We start from the raw sequence: 21,812 nt of genomic DNA on the forward strand, positions 1-21,812 counted from the left end.
CTTGAGAATATGTTTCACTGTTGGAATTTTAAATACCAAGTGTTTTTTTTTTTATGTAATCGTGGACTAAGAGCCTCCTATATAGGACTTTATTAAGTAAATGCTAGGACTGTATAGCAGTAACCTCACTGACACAGTTCTCAGAAACCAAGAGCAAGGAAGCAGAATGACCATAGGCCTTAACGAGGCATGATCTGAAACCTGTCAGCTCACAGAAAGAAAAAAAGCATTCTGCAAGGTGTTTATAGGAATGTATTATTTGCATGGGGTCTTGAAGTATTCATATGAGCTTGCTAGAAGTATAGAGAAGGAATCCAAGATGAAGGAACAGCATAAGGAGAATCAAAGAATCACTCCCTACCCCTACCCCCACTCCCCAAAAGTCTGCTATGTTCAAGGGCTGATGATGCTTCCATCTGCTTTGCTTATGTGTGGAGAGAAAGCAGGAAGTAGGTCAGACTAAGGAAATGTGGGCTGAGCTTAGAGAGCCAGCCAAATGAATAATGCTTTGGACTTGGGGTGTAGTACTTTAAAGCTTTATCTGTCCTTAAATACCTCACTTCCTTTCTAATACAACAGAGGAAAGTTTGAGATAAGGAGAGAGAGAAAAAAAAGAAAGACTAGTGGAAAGAGAAAAGTGGGAAGCAGAGAACAAATGCCCTTAGAAGATATGGAAGAACACCAGGACTGGCAAGGTCTCATCTGAAGGAATTCCTCTGCTTTTATTTGTGCTTTTGTCATTATTGCATGAAGGTGTCATTCCGGATATTAATCAATGAGTCTTTAGTAAGCAATGTTTCATGTAGCAAAGCCAGAAGCTTTGAGGGAGGTAATAACAGCAGGGACCTGCTATACTCTAAATGAGTTAGTCCTGGAAACCCTGACTGGGGTGACAGAAGAATAAAGAAAGGACAGCCAGCCAAGCATGTTGGTGCACAACTCGAATCTTAGCATTCAGGAGGCAGAGGCAAGCAGATCTCTGAGTTAGAGACTAATTTGTCTACATATGAGTTCCAGGCCATAAGAAACAACATACAGACATATAGAAAAGTTTTGGACTAGGCTTTCTGTTGAACACCTACAAACCAGAACCCCAGTCCTGTTTGTTATGTATAACACAAGGAGGAGAAGTTGACTAGTCTGGGTAGGAGGTCTATGTAGGGGAAAGTCTTAGGTTGTAGTCCTCCAGGAGGGGGGGAGTTAAGGTTTCTAGTTTTTTGCACACACTGGCTAGTTTTGCACACACAGTGGCCACTTATTCATAAACACTGTTACCTAGACCAGAGGAAGGTCTTGCCATGCCTCTGAGCCTCACCTGAGGAAGGCTCATGGGTCAGAGTCACTGAGGTCCTTGACAAGGCCATGGGTATGTCAACAGTAGACATTCACTCCAGACTTCATCTGCTCTCCACATAAGCCCCCTACAGGAAGGAAGCATGGTGCTCACCCATCCAGAGTCTAGTCTTATCAATGGCAAGGTCACTCTGGGATTGGACAGGCAAACCCACTGGGGTAGAACAGATGAGGTCTAGGTTATGATAACCTGGCCTTCAGACCACTCCTAAGCTTTTCAGAGGTGTAACCCATCTCCCATTCAGCCAAGATGGCCACAAGGCCTAACCTGCCTCCCTGGGAAGACAGAGGTAATGAATGTAAGAAGGAGAAAATGTGGCAGCCATATTACTGTGTCTTATCAGAAGACTTTCTCTCCTTCTGACAACTGTCTTTAGGATAAGGACATTTTCCCTACTTTATTTCACTCACAGAATCCTTTCTTCTTTTCACAGACTCCCTGAGAAACCTTTCTTCAGCCAGTCACGGTCCCCGCTCCTCTCCAGCTGAGTTCAGCTCCAGTCAGCACCTGCTCCGAGAACGGAAGTCCTCAGCCCCTTCACACTCTAGCCAGCCCACTTTATTCACATTTGAGCCCCCTATGTCAAGCCACATGCAGCCTGCCTTGTCCACCAGTGCACCTCAGGAGTATCTCTACTTGCACCAGTGCATAAGCAGAAGGACAGAAAACTCAAGGTAGGAGACTGCCATGGCCACCATGTGGAAAGTGATCACTTGGGACCTATTACTTTCTAGTCCCTGAATTTCGGTTTTAAAGACAAGGGAGTAAAAAAATTTTACTTTTTTAGGCAAAGAAACACAAAGATAACAAAACATTTTATTGTTTATATAACCTTCATAATTTTTGGTTTGATCTGAGATGCTACAAAATCATCATTGAATTCCAGAGAAATTATTATCTCATTACTCAGCAATCATGTTATAAAATACTTGTTTGATTTGGGGTTAAGAAGCATTAGGGTATAAAGTTTCAGAACTACAGCATAACAGTCACTTTCTTGCTGGCTTCAGGAGTCCAGCTAGAAACCCTTAACACTGCTGAAATTCCTTGTATCTCAGCTCTAGTGTTGTGCTGTTCCTCAATTACCATTCATATGTGTGTATGTATGTATGAATGTATGTGCCCTTAAATGTGCCTGTGTAGCCTTACAGTAGCTAAAAGAAAATTTAAATGCAATCACATTCTGTCAGTGTAGTACTTTTCTCCTTCCTAATGAGAAGCAGCTGACAGAAGGAGGGATCTATTCTGCCTCACAGTTTAGAGGGGAATACGGTATCAGCAGAAAAGACAGGAGCTCATGGCACCTCGTTTTACTGCATACAAATCAGGATGCAGACATAAATACACCTGCTTTCTCCTTTTAAATCACTCCAGGACCCCATCCTATGAAATGGATCCTGTTACACACAGATTGGATCTTCTCTCTTCAATTTAACATTTCTAGAAATACCCTCATTGACACCATAAGAAATATATTGCGGAGGTTGGGGATTTAGCTCAGTGGTAGAGCGCTTGCCTAGCAAGCGCAAGGCCCTGGGTTCGGTCCCCAGCTCCGAAAAAAAGAAAAAATAAAAAGAAATATATTGCCATAGTGATTATAGATGTAGTCAGTTGACAATCAAGATTAACCATCACAACTTATTTCAAGTGCCTATTACTCTTGTATGTCATGTGGCTATGACTAGACAACAAAGGTAGAAATTGTATCTATTAGGGCATTCTAGAGAACATTCTGGGTGCAAAACCTATACCTATTTTTATTAGCTTTGTTCTCATTGTTAGAAGAAATGAGCACACAGTTTTGCCAGAATAAGTTTTCAGTTGATTCCATAGCCAGATTACAAATCATGTTTCTAAACTGCTTTAGTAATGTATAATTCTTAGTTTATAAAACTAAGGCAAAAGACCAACAAGGTGTTTCAGTAGGTAGAGTCACTTATACACAGGTCTAATGCTATGATTTCAATCACCAGATCTCACACAGTGACAGGAGAAAACCAACTTCCAAGAGTTGTTCTCTGACCTCTCTACATGTGCTGTGGTGCACCACGCAGGCGCATACAAATACACAGTGGTGGTTTGAATGACAGGCTCATATGTTTAAATGTTTGGTTCCCAGTTAGTGGAACTGTTTGGGAAAGATTAGGTCTTGCTGGAGTATGTATAGCCTTCTTAAAGGAGGTGTGGCCCTGAGGGTGGCTCTGAGTTTTCAGAAGCCCAGGCTATGTCTAGTCTCCTGTCCTCTTCTGTCCCCTCCTATGCTCCCTTCCCCTCTCCTCCTCCTCCTCTTCCTCATCTTCCTCCTCTTCTTCCTCCTCCTTCTCCCCCCCTCTCTATGGAGATATATATATATATATCCCTCCCTCCTTCCCTCCTGCCTATGGGTTAGGATGTAAAGCTCTCAGCTACTATTTCAGCACCGTGCCTGTTTGCTTTCTGCCATGCTGATCACTAACCCTCTAAAACTGCAAGCAAGCCCCCAATTAAATTATTTCTCTTATAAAAGTTGCCCTGGTAGGGGTTGGGGATTTAGCTCAGTGGTAGCGCAAGGCCCTGGGTTCGGTCCCCAGCTCCGAAAAAAAGAACCAAAAAAAAAAAAAAAAAGTTGCCCTGGTCATGGTGTCTCTTCACAGATAAAAGAACAGCAATAAGAAACATGCATTCAAACAAAACTATTAATATAATTCTTCTTATATGTGGAAATGTTTTCATGATGTCACTTGAACCAGTAAAACACACTGAGAGACAGTTAATGTGGATGAGATATCTTTACCTTATTGTGACAAAACAGGAGCATACAATTAATATATAGCAGGGTTAGGGCTAGACTCTGATTGTCTCAGTTCTGTAATCTTCTCTACACCACGTCACTCAGCTGCTGTTCTGAGTTACCACCACACAAGAGAGGCTCTCAACACTAGTTTGTCCTCTCCCAACTTAAAAGATGAAGGATAAAAAGATAGAGTGAAGTAGCCTGGGCCTCTGAATTAGTGACTGATGGACATGTGAGTATCACTTGCTTCTCTCAATTACAGGTGAGAGATAGGGTGCTATACTGAAAAGAATGTTACAGGTTTAAAAATCAGCCATATTCAGCTCAAATTCAGGCTATGCTGCTTCCTTGAGATCTTAGACCACCTATTTAACCACAGTCACCTTCAGTTCCCTTATCTGCAGTATGAGAATAGCTAATGCAGAAGCTCGCTAATAGTCATAAAATAGAAAATACCTAGTACTCAGACACTCAGTTGTCTGGAGAATGTGTCCTCTTCTAGGGCAAGTATGATTGCTCGGGAGCCCAGAATGAGAGATCACAGACTGATGAGTCAGTGAGGACTTCAGTGCCTACTACTAGCATTTTGAAATACCTATGGATCTTACTGAAATTATCTTTCTGGCTCAGTATGCCTAGGCAGGGTCCTGAGAGCCTGCCTTTCTGAGAAGTACCAAATGCTGTCCAGTGCAGCTTGTCTACAGATTACACTTTAAGTAGAAGACTTTATAAAATATTAACATTTCCATAGACTTCCACTTCCATGAACTGCTAAAGCATTCGAGAACAAATGCATAAAGATCTCTGCTGGTGCTAGCAGCTACAGTATTCCTGTCCCACCCTTTGTCTTCTCTGGAAGCCTGTTAGTCTTCCTGGCCAGAATTCATTTCTTCCATAATTAGTATTGTATCCTTTTGTTTTCTCATAGCATTTGTAATTTTTTTGCCATGTACTGTGCATTTTTAAATTAATATATTGCTGCTTTTTGAAGTTATATGACAAATCATATATGGAAAATAAACACTTGAACCAGCTGGGCATGATAACAGTGCCTGTACTACCAGCATTCAGGAGGGAGGATGAGACAGGATGGTCAGGCCAGCCTGTGCTTCAGCACAGATTCAGGTTGGTCTATATTACATAACAAAACCCTGTTGTACATTGTCTACTATTAATAACAAGAAGAAGGAATTTAAAAGAATAGTACACTGCAAAAAGAGATTCAATGTCTCTGACTTTACCTATGAAGTTGCTATAACATGTAACCCAAAATATTCACCATGTATTTTGACTTGGAAAGAAGCTGTAAAAATGTTGACCCATAGTCAAGAAAATTTAGTGTATGGGAACAGATGAAAATAAATATAGATCTGAGAGCCAGCCTGATAAGACTTTAAATGTTTTGATCAATGTTTTTAATGCATACTAGAAGAAGTAAAGGTGAGTTTTAGAAGCAATGTAGAGGGGTTGGGGATTTAGCTCAGTGGTAGAACACTTGCCTAGCAAGCACAAGGCCCTGGGTTCGGTCCCCAGCTCCAAAAAAAAAAGCAATGTAGAAACTTTGAAAAGCATTTTGGGAATTCCAGTTCCACTAAGAGCACAAACTACATCAAACTATGCCTCTATTAGTACAACTCATATTATAAACAAAGTCTCAAATATAAAGTGCAAAGCCCCAAATGTCTGAAAGTTGTAAGGATATAATTCATGGCCTGATGGCAGAAGGCATGAGCAGCTCTGTCCTCAGCTACAGGGGTGTGTGTGTGTGTGTGTGTGTGTGTGTGTGTGTGTGTGTGTGTGTCAGTGTGTCATGTGTGTGTGATGTGAGTATGTGTGTCAGTGTGTCATGTGTGTGTGATGTGAGTGTGTGTGTCAGTGTTTCATGTGTGTGTGATGTGTGTGTGTCAGTGTGTCATGTGTGTGTGATGTGAGTGTGTGTGTCAGTGTGTCATGTGTGTGATGTGTGTGTGTCAGTGTGTCATGTGTGTGTGATGTGAGTGTGTGTCAGTGTGTCATGTGTGTGATGTGAGTGTGTGTCATGTGTGTGTGATGTGTGTGTCAGTGTGTCATGTGTGTGTGATGTGAGTGTGTGTGTCAGTGTGTCATGTGTGTGTGATGTGAGTGTGTGTGTCAGTGTGTCATGTGTGTGTGATGTGTGTGTGTGTCAGTGTGTCATGTGTGTGTGATGTGTGTGTGTGTCAGTGTGTCATGTGTGTGATGTGAGTGTGTGTGTCAGTGTGTCATGTGTGTGTGATGTGAGTGTGTGTGTCAGTGTGTCATGTGTGTGTGATGTGTGTGTGTGTCAGTGTGTCATGTGTGTGATGTGAGTGTGTGTGTCAGTGTGTCATGTGTGTGATGTGAGTGTGTGTCAGTGTGTCATGGGTGTGATGTGTGTGTGTCAGTGTGTCATGTGTGTGTGACGTGAGTGTGTGTCAGTGTGTCATGTGTGTGTGATGTGAGTGTGTGTGTCATGTGTGTGATGTGAGTGTGTGTCAGTGTGTCATGTGTGTGTGATGTGAGTGTGTGTGTCAGTGTGTCATGTGTGTGATGTGAGTGTGTCAGTGTGTCATGTGTGTGTGATGTGTGTGTGTGTCAGTGTGTCATGTGTGTGATGTGTGTGTGTCAGTGTGTCATGTGTGTGTGATGTGTGTGTCATGTGTGTGTGATGTGTGTGTGTCAGTGTGTCATGTGTGTGTGATGTGAGTGTGTGTGTCAGTGTGTCATGTGTGTGTGATGTGAGTGTGTGTGTCAGTGTGTCATGTGTGTGTGATGTGAGTGTGTGTGTCAGTGTGTCATGTGTGTGATGTGTGTGTCAGTGTGTCATGTGTGTGATGTGAGTGTGTGTGTCAGTGTGTCATGTGTGTGTGATGTGTGTGTGTCAGTGTGTCATGTGTGTGTGATGTGAGTGTGTCTGTGTCATGTGTGTGATGTGTGTGTCAGTGTGTCATGTGTGTGTCATGTGTGTGTGTGATGTGTGTGTGATGTGTGTGTGTCAGTGTGTCATGTGTGTGTGATGTGTGTGTGTCAGTGTGTCATGTGTGTGTGATGTGAGTGTGTGTCAGTGTGTCATGTGTGTGTGATGTGTGTGTGTCAGTGTGTCATGTGTGTGTGATGTGAGTGTGTGTGTCAGTGTGTCATGTGTGTGTGATGTGAGTGTGTGTGTCAGTGTGTCATGTGTGTATGCGTGTGTGTGTCAGTGTATCATGTGTATGTGTGTGTCATGGGTGTGTGTGTGTGTGATGTGAGTGTGTGTGTCAGTGTATCGTGTGTGTGTGTATGTGTCATGGGTGTGTGTGTGTGTATGTGTGTGTATGTGTGTGTATGTGTGTGTGTGTGTGTTGCCTTATCCTGACATCTCAGCAGATCAGGAAACAGATGGAGCTAGAAGTAGATTTTAGAGCATTGAAGGCCTGCTCTCTCCCTGCTAATTTACTTCCTCTAGTTAGGACCCATACTTTTCCAAAACAGCACCACCATTTGAGAACCAAGCGTTAAAACACAAAAGCCTACACCATTCCTGTAACACAAACTAAAAGAAAAAGAAAAAAAAAAAAACAACCAGGGAATCATGAAACAAAAAATCAGGTTTTGAAAGGCCAAATAAGATTAACAGTCCTAGGTAAGCTAACCAAGGAGAAAAAGGGAAATATACAAATAAAATTAGAGTTGAAATACAAGCTATTATAATCAATATAATTCAAATAGAGAGAATCAATGTTGCCAAGAAGAAAAACCTAGAACTAAGTGGTCTCACTGCTGAATTTTATGAAACCTATAAGTAAAAATTAATGCTCATTTGTCTCCAGTTGAGGATTCTTCCACATTTATTCTAGGAGTCTAGTTGCCCTGTTACCAAAACCAAACACTACCAGGAAAGAAAAAGAAATAAAGCCATGGATGAATCTTTTTCATGAACTTGAATGAAATGTAACACTTTCCTACAAAATATGAGTAAATCAGGTTCAGTAGCACATCAGAAAGACCATTTGCCACCACAGGCCCACACCCTCTCCCAAAGCATGTTTTAAGTGACAGCAGTATAGCTCAGCAGGTAAGTAGTTACTGCCAAACCTGACAAGCTTAATCCCTGGACTCCACATAGTAGGAAGAGAGAAAAAACTCCTGCAAATTATCCTCAGACCTCCACACACATGCTGTGGCATACCTGTGCCCAAGCCCACATAGATACACACAATCACATACCAAATATGTAAGTGAATCATTCACTGTGATCAAAATGATTTCATTCCAAGGATGCAGATATAAGGATGAATAGACATAGTACACAGCATCAGCAAAATGAAAGGAAAAAAATCATGTTATCACAGTAGAAGAGTACTGGGTAAAATTCAAAAACCTTTTATGATAAAAGGCTGAATAAATTAAGAACAGAAGGCTTATATGAGTAGTATAGTAAAAGCTACTTATGATAGACTCGTAGCCAACATTATGCTGATTTGAAGAAAGCTGAAACAATTGCTCTAAGTTCAAGAATTATGCAGGGGATTACTCTTAATTTAGATTGCTTTTGGTATGTGTGTGGGTGTGTGAGTGTGGTTTCCATATGAATTTTAGAATTGCTTTTTCTAGGTTTGTGAAGAATTCTATTTCAGTTTTGATGGGGACTGCATTAAATCTGTAGATACAGCCATTTTCGTTTCATTAATTCTGCTAATCTATGAGTAGGTAATGTGTTCCCATCTTCAGGTGTTGTCTTCAACTTCATTCTCCATTAAAGCTTTTATTGTAACGGTCTTTTACTTCCTCGGTTACATTTGTTTATTTTTGTTTTATCTTGCTGTGTATGTGTCTGTTCTGCTTTACTTATTTAGAAAGAAACTGTTTTACTGAGCTAAATTTCAGTTCTCCTTAGAATGTATTTCTTTCCATATTCTATTCAATAAAATGAAATTCTTAGATTCCTGGACCCTGAAGTTGGTTTAGATCATATACCTGATTTGAGGATTTGATTTACTATCCATATAAGTTAGATTTTCTATGGCTCTTCTGTGAAGAGGAGTTAGCTCAAGATAATGTCTAGGGAACCAGTGAGACCCTGGTGTAAATCTATGACTTGAAAGAATCTTTTTGCCAGTGTAGCTTGTGTTATAGGTTGTTTCGAAGTAGTGTTCAAAGCTGGGAAGGCAAGGGTGCAGGTTTTGCAGTCTTCTTTAGGTTGTCTTTCCTGCTTCTAGTTGCAACAGGTCAGGTCACCGTTGGAATATGAGTTGTCAGTGGTGCATCCCCATGACCATCTACATAAATAAAGCTACTGTAGTGTGGGTTTCTGAAGAAGATTCCATCCCTGCAGAAATGTTGAGGGTTGGGGATTTAGCTCAGCGGTAGAGCGCTTGCCTAGCGAGCACAAGGCCCTGGGTTTGGTCCCCAGCTCCGAAAAAAAGAAAGAAAAAAAAAAAGAAATGTTGAGCAGTTGAGACAATGGGAAGCAGACGTTTCAGAAGAGACTGTGCAGTTACAAAATCCTTTGTTTCTGGAACAATCAGGCAACAGCTAGCCTCTGCTAGACTTCAGTCCAGCCTCTCTGCTAGACTTCAGACCCCATCCCACCTTTCATTTAGGACTCCCCTTATTCTTTGGTTAGTGACTTCAAGCAAGTATGATGAGGATTTCAAAGCTGTACTTAGACTAAAAATCAAACGATCCTTCTGAGGGTTGGGACTATGAGGAGACAAGGTGGATATCCTCTTCACACTCATGCTTTTCTGCCCTTAAGGAGAGCTGTAGGGTTGGTCAAAGCAACCTGTGCACTGTTGCTGTGCCCTTGGTTACATTCATTTCTGGTTTTGTTTGTTTCTTTGTTAAGTTGTATGAATGTTTTTTTCCTTGACTACATTCTTAAAGGTCATTTTAGAATATAGGAAAAGTACTGAATTTGGAACATTGATTTTTATATCCTGCTTTTTTGCTGAATTGTTTACCAGCTCTATCAGCTGGTAGAATCATTAGGGTCTTTTAGGTATAGGATCCTACCATCTGCAAATAGAGAGACTCTTATTTCTTTTCCATTTATACCCCTTTTGCTTCTTTCTCTGGTTTTATTGATTTAGCTAAAACTTCAAGAATGACTCCAAGTAAGAACTGAGACAGTGTATACACTGTCTTGTTCCTAATTTTATTTATTTTATGTGAGTATGCTGTCCTCAGACACACCAGAAGAGGGCATCAGATCTCTTTACAGATGGTTGTGAACCACCATGTGGTTGCTGGGAATTGAACTCAGGACCTCCGGAAGAAGAGTCAGTGCTCTTAACCGCTGAGCCATCTCTCCAGCTTGTTCCTAATTTTAAATGGATACTTTGGGGGTTTTTTGTTTGTTTGTTTTGTACACATTTAGTATAGGCTTGCCATATATAATCTTTTTTTCTGAATCTAGTGCTTTTTTTTAATTTGATGTTGAGCAGAGGATTAACACACCTAGCAACTCCAATGACTTCTGCTCACACCATTGACAAGCACAGACTTAGTAGGGTATCTCTCCTCGGCCGTGCCTCAGCACAGTAGCCTTGTTCTTTAGAGAGCCATGGGGCATCAGCACCTGTGCAGCCATCTGATGGAACCAAACTGTCAGGGCTTAGTGGAGATGGAAGCCTTGGCTTGTCTCAGGACGGGACCCTAAAACCACATCTCAGAAGATGTCACAGCACATGGTTCTGGACTGAGTCTCTTTGCTAAAGTACTAACAGACAACACTAGCTCTCACGCTCTTATCTGTGGACCTGGTGTTAGCAGAATGTCTTGTTTCTCAGAATTGCTTTTCTTGCATTAACAATATAATGACTCCATTTAGAATACCAAATATCCCCCAGATGGAGCCTAAATTCAATCAAACATAGACCAGGATGTGACTATCTGGAATCATAAGGATGGGCAGTGGGAAAAGTTACCCTAAACCTCTATCCTGGCACAGCTCAGGACACCCAATGAGGGAAAGGGGGAGAGATGGCAGGCATGCTTCATACAACTTAGCAATACTGTGGAAGGTCCCCAGGGCCACAGGCCTCCATGGCTCTCCTACTTCCCAGACAGCTTGTACAGCTTGGCACATAGCCTTCCTGCTTCACCTGGTAACTGTGCCCACCCCCAGTTATCCCTTCTTGCTAAGGATAGTTTGTCATAGTTCAGTGGCTTGTCCTACTCATACACCAGCCAGACCTAGTTGTGGAGGCCAGTTGCCACCAAGAGGCCCAGAGCCCATGTAGTCTGAGAATACCATTCCATTGCTGATGCCTTGCCCTTTTATGTTGACCACCAGAAATGGTGCCAGTCTCTGAATTTGGGGTTCTTACATTTGGGAGCATCGGGTTTATATGGATCAGAGCATAGTTTCTCTGGGTCAAGGCCATCTCAATGAAATGCTGGTGGGCCTATTCTTTTTTTTTTCTTTTTTTCAGAGCTGGGGACCGAACCCAGGGCCTTGCGCTTGCTAGGCAAGTGCTCTACCACTGAGCTAAATCCCCAACCCCTTGGTGGGCCTATTCTTAACCTGGGCAGGCATTAGCACTTTGCCCAGCTTGTTCACCTCCACCCCAGTGTAGGTGACCCACAGCACATGCTGGGGCTATTTGTCCACTACTGCAGGCTCAGTGGCCTGGCCTCCTGGCTGATATTGGTGGGAAGAGTGACAGGGAAAACAGAGACACCATCTTTATTATGTTGGTATGTTCATTTTTTTTAAAGAACCAAAGTTTTTAATGGTTTTTTATTATTATTTTTATTTATTTGAGTACACTGCAGCTGTCTTCAGACACACCAGAAGAGGGCATCGAATCCCATAACAGATGGTTGTGAGCCACCATGTGGTTGCTGGGAATTGAACTCAGGTCCTCTGGAAGAGCAATCAGTGCTCTTAACCACTGGCCATGTCTCCAGCCCTGGTATGTTCATCTTATTCTTGGTCCCTTCCGGGGCTTTATCATGAAGGAATGCTGTGATTTATCTAAGGTCTTTCCTGCATCTATTGAGATTATCTTGTGATTTATATGTGCTGTATGAAATTTATTGATATGAATATGTTGAGCCATCCCTGAAATGAAACCAACTTGGTCATGATCATTTAAAGGTGGTATTGAATTTGATGTGCAAATACTTTATTGACAATATTTGCATCCATGCTCATCAAAAAAATCAATCAGTAGTTTTTTATTGTGTTTTTTTCTGGTGTTAGCATCAGGTTAATACAGGCTTCCTAGAATGAGCTTGGTGGCGCTCCTTCCCCTTCGGTTTCATAGAATAGCTGAGCACTGTTGTTGGGTCTTCTCTAAAGAGCTGGTGGAACCGTGTTGCTTTTGTCAGGAGACTGCTTACCACTGCCCCAATCTGATAACATGTTACAGATTGGTTTAAAGTATCTATATTCTCTTTATTTTATTTTGGTAAGTCATACATTTATTTATTTATTGCAGATTTTCTCAATTTAGGAATATAGATTTTGTTTTGTTTTTCAGAGATCAGTGTCTCATGTAGACCAGGCAGACCTCAACCTTGCAATGTAGCCAAAACAAAACTTAAACTCCAATCCTCCTGCCTCTACCTCTGAAATGCTGGGATGAATGAACCATCCATGTCTAGCCTAGTATATAGATTTTCCTTTCTTTTGCTTTTTTTGCTTTTGTGTTGTTGTTGTTGTTGTTGTTGTTGTTGTTGTTGTTGTTGTTGCTGCTGCTGCTGCTGTTGTTGGTGGTGGTGTTGCTGTTGTTGTTGTTTTGAGACAGGGTCTCATACTGTAGCCTGGGATGGAATGGAACTACTATGTAGACTAGACTGGCTTCAAACTCTTAGAATCCATTTGCCTGCCTCTGCCTCCTAGAATATAGATTTTCAAACTATCAGTGATGAGCCTCTGGATTCTGTTAGTATTTTATTTAAACATCTCTTTTCAAGAAGCCTCTGATTTTACTAAATTGGGACTTTGCTACTTCTTTTGGTTGATATGGCTAAAGTGTGTCAATCTTTTGTTTTCAAAGAACCAACTTTTGTTTCATTAATTCTTTATATTGTTCATTTGGTAATTCCTACAGTTTTTACTATCTCTTCATGTCTACTGCTTCTGAGTGTGGAATGTTCATATTTTTAGGACCATGAGGTACAATGCTAGATTATTTATTTGAGGCTTTTTAGATTCTCTAATGATATACTCATAGCTATAGGCTTCCTTCTTAGAATGTTTTTGCTGTGACCTTAAGGCTCTGTTAAGTTATGTTTTCATTTTCATTTGATTCTAGAAACTTTTAAATGTCCTCTCTGATTTTTTCAACAACTCACTTCATTTTCAAGTATATTATTGAATCTTTATGAGTTTTAATAGTTTTTGTATTTTCTCTTGCTGTGGATTTCTAGTTTTATTCCCCCTTTATATGAAAAGACACAAGAAATCATTTTGATTCTTTTGTGTTGTTAAGACTTGTTTTATGGATTAAAAAGTGATCTATTGGGGTTGAGGATTTAGCTCAGTGGTGGAGCGCTTGGCGCAAGGCCCTGGGTTCGGTCCCCAGCTCCAAAAAAAAAAAAAGAAAAAGAAAAAAAAGTGATCTATTTTAGAGAAAGCCCCATGGCTGCTAACCATAGAAATAATTTTTAAATACCATAAATTCTTACTGCAATAATACCATTCAAGAACTAATTCAAACTTATAAGAGTCCTAAGTGTGAAAGATACTGCTATTTCTATCCTCTGAAAGTTCAATAAGAAAACATCTCTGACATTGGCATTGAAAAAGATTTTTTGTATTAAGTACAAAAAGCAGAAGAGAAAAAGTACAAAGGGGAAAAAAACAATGAAGTAGTTTTGTCAAAATAAGTAACTGTTCAGTACAGCATCTACTGCCAAAGAAATAGTTTTGAACTGTTTTGTTAAGATAGAACTCGTTTGTCTTTGTACACAAATTAGTTTCTCCAGATTTGTTTTGCCCACTAGTCTTTTGGGCAATACTACAGATTCTAGCCGGTATCTATCTTCTGTTTCAAAGAGGTTATTAAACCTGTTAGAAGTGATACACTGAGGGGAGTCACATACCAAAGGAAGCCATTTCTGTTGAAAGGCTCAAAATTGTAGCCAGAGGGTTCCAGATACAAAGATAAATTGATACCCCCTTCTATTTCTTCCTTCTTTTCTCCACCCCCCACCCTCCCACCCATCAGCAAGATCTCACACATTGCAGGCTGGCCTTGAATTTACTATGTAGCCAAGGACTAACTTGAAATCCCAATCCTCCAGCCTCCATCAGCAGAAAGCAAAGTGTGTGGGCATGTGTGGGAGGCCAGCACTCTACCAGATGAGCTGTATCTCTATTCCCAAAGATCATCTCATTTTTTATCTTTAATATTTTTTTACAGTCTAGTCATTATCCCCCTCCCATTCTGCCCTCCAACACTTCCTCCTCCCATTCTTCCCCCTCTTTCTCCTCATTCTTGCCAACATGTGCTATTACCTGAGGTTTTGACCTTAGCCATTCTGATCGGTGTAAGGTGGAATCTTGGAGTCATTTTAATTTGCATTTCCCTGATCACAAAGGACTTTGAACATTTCTTTAAGTGTTTCTCAGCCATTTGAGATTCCTCTGTTGTGAATTCTGTGTTTAGTTCTATATCCCATTTTTTTGATTGGGTTGTTTGGTTTGGGGTGGTTAGTTTCTGGAGTTCTTCATATATTTTGGATATTAGCCCTCTATTGGATGTGGGGTTAGTGAAGGTTTTTTTCCCTGTCTGTAGGTTGCCAGTTTGTCCTATTGACTATGTCCTTTGTTCTACAGAAGATTTCCAGTTTCACAGAATCCCATTTATCAATTCTTAATCTTAGAGAGTGAGCCATTGGAGTTCTGTTTAGAAAGAAATTTCCCCTGTATCAATGAGTCCAAGGCTCTTTCCCACTTTCCCCTCTATTAGATTCAGTGTATCTAGTTTTACATTGAGATCCTTGATCCACCTGGACTTGAGCTTTGTGCAAGGTGACAGCTCTACAAAGGATAACAGATGGAAAACTCCAACACAAGGAAGAAAACTACACCCTAGAAAAAGTAAGAAAGTAATCTTCTTTCAACAAACCCAAAAGAAGATAGCCACACAAACATAATTCTACCTCTAAGAACAAAAATAACAGGAAACAATAATCAATATTCCTTAATATCTCTTAACATCAATGGACTCAATTTTCCAATAAAAAGACATAGACTAACAGATGGATATATAAGCAGAACCCAGCATTTTGCTGCATACAGGAAAGACATCTCAGTGACAAAGACAGACACTACCTCAGAGTAAAAGGCTGGAAAACAATTTTCCAAGCAAATGGTCCTGAGAAACAAGCTGGAGTGACTCTTCTAATATTGAATGAAATTGACTTTCTTTTTTTTTTTCTTCCATTTTTATGAAATTGGGTATTTCTTACTTACATTTCAAATGTTATTCTCTTTCTCAGTTTCCTGTCCATCAGCCCCCTAACCCCTACCTCTCCACTTCTCTATGTTCCCCTCCCCATCCACCCCCCCTTCATTACTGCCCCGCCAAACAATCCCCTACACTGGAGATCCAATCTTGGCAGGACCAAGGGCTTCCCCTTACACTGGTACCCCAACAAGGCTATTCACTGCTACCTATGCAGTTGGAGCCAAGGGTCAGGCCATGTATAGTCTTTAGGTAGTGGCTTAGTCCCTGGAAGCTCTGGTTGGTGGGCATTGTTGTTCATATGGGGCTGCAAGCCCCTTCAGCTCTTTCAGTCCTTTCTCTAATTCCTCCAACAAGGGTCCCATTCTCAGTTCAGTGGTTTGATGCTGGCATTCACCTCTGTATTTGACATGTTCTGGCTGTGTCTCTCAGGAGAGATCTATATCCAGTTCCTGTCAGCATGCACTTCTTAGCTTCATCCATCTTATCTAGTTTTGGTGGCTGTATATATATGGGCCACATGTGGGGCAGGTTCTGAATGGCCGTTCCTTCAGTCTCTGCTCTAAACTTTGCCTCCCTTTCTCCTCTTATGGATATTTTTGTTTCCCTTTTAAAGAAGGAGTAAAGCATCCACATTTTAGTCATCCTTCTTTAATTTCATGTAGTCTGTGCATCTTGGGCAATTCGAGCATATGGGCTAATAATTATACTTATCAATGAGGGCATACCATGTGTGTTTTTCTGTGATTGAGTTACCTTATTCAGGTTGAAATTTTCTAGTTCCATCCATTTGCCTATGAATTTCATAAAGTCATTATTTTTGAAGCTGAGTAGATAAAATTGACTTTCAACCATAAATTATCAAAAAAGACAAGGAAGGACACTTTATACTTGCCAAAGGAAAAATCTAGCAAGGTGAGTGAACTTTCAATTCTGAACATGTATGCTCCAAATACAAGGGCACCCATATTTATAAAAGAAACTTTATTAAAGCTCAAAGCATACATTGCACCACACACAATAATAGTGAGACTTCAACACCCCAGTTTCATCAGTGGACAAACCATGGAAATAGAAACTAAACAGTGAAACTAACAGAAGTTATGAAATAAATGGATTTAAAAGACATGTATAGAACATTTCATCCTAAAACAAAAGAATATACCTTCTTCTCAGCACCTCACCTTCTCCAAAATTGACCATATAATCAGTCACAAAACAGGCCTCAACAGATACAAGAAGATTGAAATAATCCCATGCATCCTATCAGATCACCATGGACTAAGGCTGGTCTTCAATAACAACAGAAACAACAGAACACATGGAAGCTGAACAGTGATCTATTCAATGATAACTTGGTCAAGGAAGAAATAAAGAAATCAAAGACTTTTTAGCATCTAAAGAAAATGAAGGTACAACATGCCCAAACTTAATGGGACACAATGAAAGCAGTCCTAAGAGGAAAACTCATAGCTCTAAGTACCTCCAAAAAGAAACTAGAGAGAATATACACTAACAGCTTAAGAGCTCACCTGATAGCTCTAGGACAAAAAGAAGCAATACACGGTTCAGCAGCAAGGGCCTGCCCATGTAGACCTGGAGAAATCACTACTCTCCTTTTGGTTTGTCTGTTGGATTTCAAATCTACCTTTTAGAAATAGCTTCCTGGTTGCTGCCACCACGGAGAGCTCATAAGCAACACCCCACGAGCAAACTTGAGCCTCGGGACCGCAGGTAAGACCAACTTTTCTGCTGCAAGCGACCTGACTGGTGGCCTTGGGACACACAGAGGCAAAATTCCTCTAGGACCGGACACTTCCAGTTTTTAGCGGGAGTCCCAATCTCGCGCTCCCTGCCTCCAGCTCACTACTCCCAAACCCTGTGGAAGAGAGAGCTCACCACCGAGACAGGTGGGCACTCCTCAGACTGCAGAGTGGAACAGACCACCAACACTGCCCACCCCTGCCCACATCCCTGGCCCAGGAGGAAACTGTATACGGCCTCTGGGTTCCCTTGGATAAGGGCACAGGAGCAGGAAATCCGCTGCGTCTGAGACACCACAAGAACCTGAAGGGACCGACCGGATAAACAGTTCTCTGCACCCAAATCCTGTGGGAGGGAGAGCTAAACCTTCAGAGAGGCAGACACGCCTGGGAAACCAGAAGAGTCTACACTCGGCCCACATCTCTGACTCCAGAGGAAAACACCAAATACCATCTGGAACCCTGGTGCACGGAAGCTCCCGGAAAGGGCGGCGCAGATCTTCCTGGTTACTGCCCCCGAGGAGAGCTCATAAGCAACACCCCACGAGCAAACTTGAGCCTCGGGACCGCAGGTAAGACCAACTTTTCTGCTGCAAGCGACCTGCCTGGTGAACTCAAGACACAGGCCCACAGGAACAGCTGAAGACCTATAGATAGGAAAAACTACACGCCCGAAAGCAGAACACTCTGTCCCCATAACTGGCTGAAAGAAAACAGGAAAACAGGTCTACAGCACTCTGACACACAGTCTTATAGGACAGTCTAGCCACTGTCAGAAATAGAAGAACAAAGTAACACTAGAGATAATCTGATGGCGAGAGGCAAACGCAGGAACCCAAGCAACAGAAACCAAGACTACATGGCATCATCCGAGCCCAATTCTCCCACCAAAGCAAACACTGAATATCCAAACACACCAGAAAAGCAAGATCTAGTTTCAAAATCATATTTGATCATGATGCTGGAGGACTTCAAGAAAGACATGAAGAACTCCCTTAGAGAAACACAGGAAAACATAAATAAACAAGTAGAAGCCTACAGAGAGGAATCACAAAAATCCCTGAAAGAATTCCAGGAAAACATAAATAAACAAGTAGAAGCCTATAGAGAGGAATCACAAAAATCCCTGAAAGAATTCCAGGAAAACACAATCAAACAATTGAAGGAATTAAAAATGGAAATAGAAGCAATCAAGTAAGAACACATGGAAACAACCCTGGATATAGAAAACCAAAGGAAGAGACAAGGATCCACAGATACAAGCATCACCAACAGAGTACAAGAGATAGAAGAGAGAATCTCAGGAGCAGAAGATTCCATAGAAATCATCGACTCTACAGTCAAAGATAATGTAAAGCAGAAAAAGCTACTGGTCCAAAACATACAGGAAATCCAGGACTCAATGAGAAGATCAAACCTAAGGATAATAGGTATAGAAGAGAGTGAAGACTCCCAGATCAAAGGACCAGTAAATATCTTCAACAAAATCATAGAAGAAAACTTCCCTAACCTAAAAAAGGAAATACCCATAGGCATACAAGAAGCCTACAGAACTCCAAATAGATTGGACCAGAAAAGAAACACCTCCCGACACATAATAGTCAAAACACCAAATGCACAAAATAAAGAAAGAATATTAAAAGCAGTAAGGGAAAAAAGTCAAGTAACATATAAAGGCAGACCTATCAGAATCACACCAGACTTCTCGCCAGAGACTGTGAAAGCCAGAAGATCCTGGACTGATGTCATACAGACCCTAAGAGAACACAAATGCCAGCCCAGGTTACTGTATCCTGCAAAACTCTCAATTAACATAGATGGAGAAACCAAGATATTCCATGACAAAACCAAATTTACACAATATCTTTCTACAAATCCAGCACTACAAAGGATAATAAATGGTAAAGCCCAACATAAGGAGGCAAGCTATACCTTAGAAGAAGCAAGAAACTAATCGTCTTGGCAACAAAACAAAGAGAAGAAAAGCACACAAACATAACCTCACATCCAAATATGAATATAACAGGAAGCAATAATCACTTTTTTTTTTGGTTCTTTTTTTCGGAGCTGGGGACCGAACCCAGGGCCTTGCGCTTCCTAGGTAAGCGCTCTACCACTGAGCTAAATCCCCAGCCCCGCAATAATCACTTTTAATATCTCTCAACATCAATGGTCTCAACTCCCCAATAAAAAGACATAGATTAACAAACTGGATACGCAATGAGGACCCTGCATTCTGCTGCCTACAGGAAACACACCTCAGAGACAAAGACAGACACTACCTCAGAGTGAAAGGCTGGAAATCAACTTTCCAAGCAAATGGTCAGAAGAAGCAAGCTGGAGTAGCCATTCTAATATCAAATAAAATCAATTTTCAACTAAAAGTCATCAAAAAAGATAAGGAAGGACACTTCATATTCATCAAAGGAAAAATCCACCAAGATGAACTCTCAATCCTAAATATCTATGCCCCAAATACAAAGGCACCTACATACGTAAAAGAAACCTTACTAAAGCTCAAAACACACATTGCACCTCACACAATAATAGTGGGAGATTTCAACACCCCACTCTCATCAATGGACAGATCATGGAAACAGAAATTAAACAGAGATGTAGACAGACTAAGAGAAGTCATGAACCAAATGGACTTAACAGATATTTATAGAACATTCTATCCTAAAGCAAAAGGATATACATTCTTCTCAGTTCCTCATGGTACTTTCTCCAAAATTGACCATATACTTGGTCAAAAAATGGGCCTCAACAGGTACAGAAAGATAGAAATAATCCCATGCGTCCTATCAGACCACCACGGCCTAAAGCTGGTCTTCAATAACAATAAGGGAAGAATGCCCACATATACATGGAAGTTGAACAATGCTCTACTCAACGATAACCTGGTCAAGGAAGAAATAAAGAAAGAAATTAAAGACTTCTTAGAATTTAATAAAAATGAAGGTACAACATACCCAAACTTATGGGACACAATGAAAGCTGTGCCAAGAGGAAAACTCATAGCTCTCAGTGCCTGCAGAAAGAAACATGAGAGAGCATATGTCAGCAGCTTGACAGCACACCTAAAAGCTCTAGAACAAAAAGAAGCAAATACACCCAGGAGGAGTAGAAGACAGGAAATAATCAAACTAAGAGCTGTAATCAGCCAAGTAGAAACAAAAAGGACCATAGAAAGAATCAACAGAACCAAAAGTTGATTCTTTGAGAAAATCAACAAGATAGATAAACCCTTAGCCAGACTAACGAGAGGACACAGAGAGTGTTTCCAAATTAACAAAATCAGAAATGAAAAGGGAGACATAACTACAGATTCAGAGGAAATTCAAAAAATCATCAGATCTTACTATAAAAGCCTATATTCAACAAAACTTGAACATCTGCAGGAAATGGACAATTTCCTAGACAGATATCAGGTACCAAAGTTAAATCAGGAACAGATAAACCAGTTAAACAACCCCATAACTCCTAATGAAATAGAAGCAGTCATTAAAGGTCTCCCAACCAAAAAGAGCCCAGGTCCAGACAGGATTAGTGCAGAATTCTATGAGACCTTCATAGAAGACCTCATACCAATACTATCCAAACTATTCCACAAAATTGAAACAGATGGAGCACTACCGAATTCCTTCTATGAAGCCACAATTACTCTTATACCTAAACCACACAAAGACCCAACAAAGAAAGAGAACTTCAGACCAGTTTCCCTTATGAATATCGACGCAAAAATACTCAATAAAATTCTGGCAAACTGAATCCATCAAAACAATCATCCACCATGATCAAGTAGGCTTCATCCCAGGCATGCAGGGATGGTTTAATACACGGAAAACCATCAACGTGATCCATTATATAAACAAACTGAAAGAACAGAACCACATGATCATTTCATTAGATGCTGAGAAAGCATTTGACAAAATTCAACACCCCTTCATGATAAAAGTCCTGGAAAGAATAGGAATTCAAGGCCCATACCTAAACATAGTAAAAGCCATATACAGCAAACCAGTTGCTAACATTAAACTAAATGGAGAGAAACTTGAAGCAATCCCACTAAAATCAGGGACTAGACAAGGTTGCCCACTCTCTCCCTACTTATTTAATATAGTTCTTGAAGTTCTAGCCAGAGCAATCAGACAACAAAAGGAGGTCAAAGGGATACAGATCGGAAAAGAAGAAGTCAAAATATCACTTTTTGCAGATGATATGATAGTATATTTAAGTGATCCCAAAAGTTCCACCAGAGTACTACTAAAGCTGATAGACAACTTCTGCAAAGTGTCTGGGTATAAAATTAACTCAAATAAATCAGTAGCCTTCCTCTACACAAAAGAGAAAGAAGCCGAGAAAGAAATTAGGGAAACGACACCCTTCATAATAGACCCAAACAATATAAAATACCTCGGTGTGACTTTAACCAAGCAAGTAAAAGATCTGTACAATAAGAACTTCAAGACTCTTAAGAAAGAAATTGAAGAAGACCTCAGAAGATGGAAAGATCTCCCATG

General features: G+C 40.8%; 1 protein-coding gene across 1 annotated transcript in view; it reads left to right on the plus strand.

Annotated features, from left to right (window-relative positions):
• Gab2 (GRB2-associated binding protein 2) overlaps positions 1 to 21,812 on the plus strand; it is a 198,070-nt gene that overhangs the window by 160,148 nt on the left and 16,110 nt on the right. Inside the window, exon 3 of the mRNA NM_053417.2 lies at positions 1,788 to 2,028. Coding sequence (NP_445869.2) covers positions 1,788 to 2,028 — 241 coding nt within the window. The remainder of the gene's footprint in view (positions 1 to 1,787; positions 2,029 to 21,812) is intronic.

The sequence above is a fragment of the Rattus norvegicus genome, chromosome 1 (genome assembly GCF_021556685.1).
Source record: "Rattus norvegicus strain SHRSP/BbbUtx chromosome 1, alternate assembly SHRSP_T2T, whole genome shotgun sequence".
Taxonomy (NCBI): domain Eukaryota; kingdom Metazoa; phylum Chordata; class Mammalia; order Rodentia; family Muridae; genus Rattus; species Rattus norvegicus.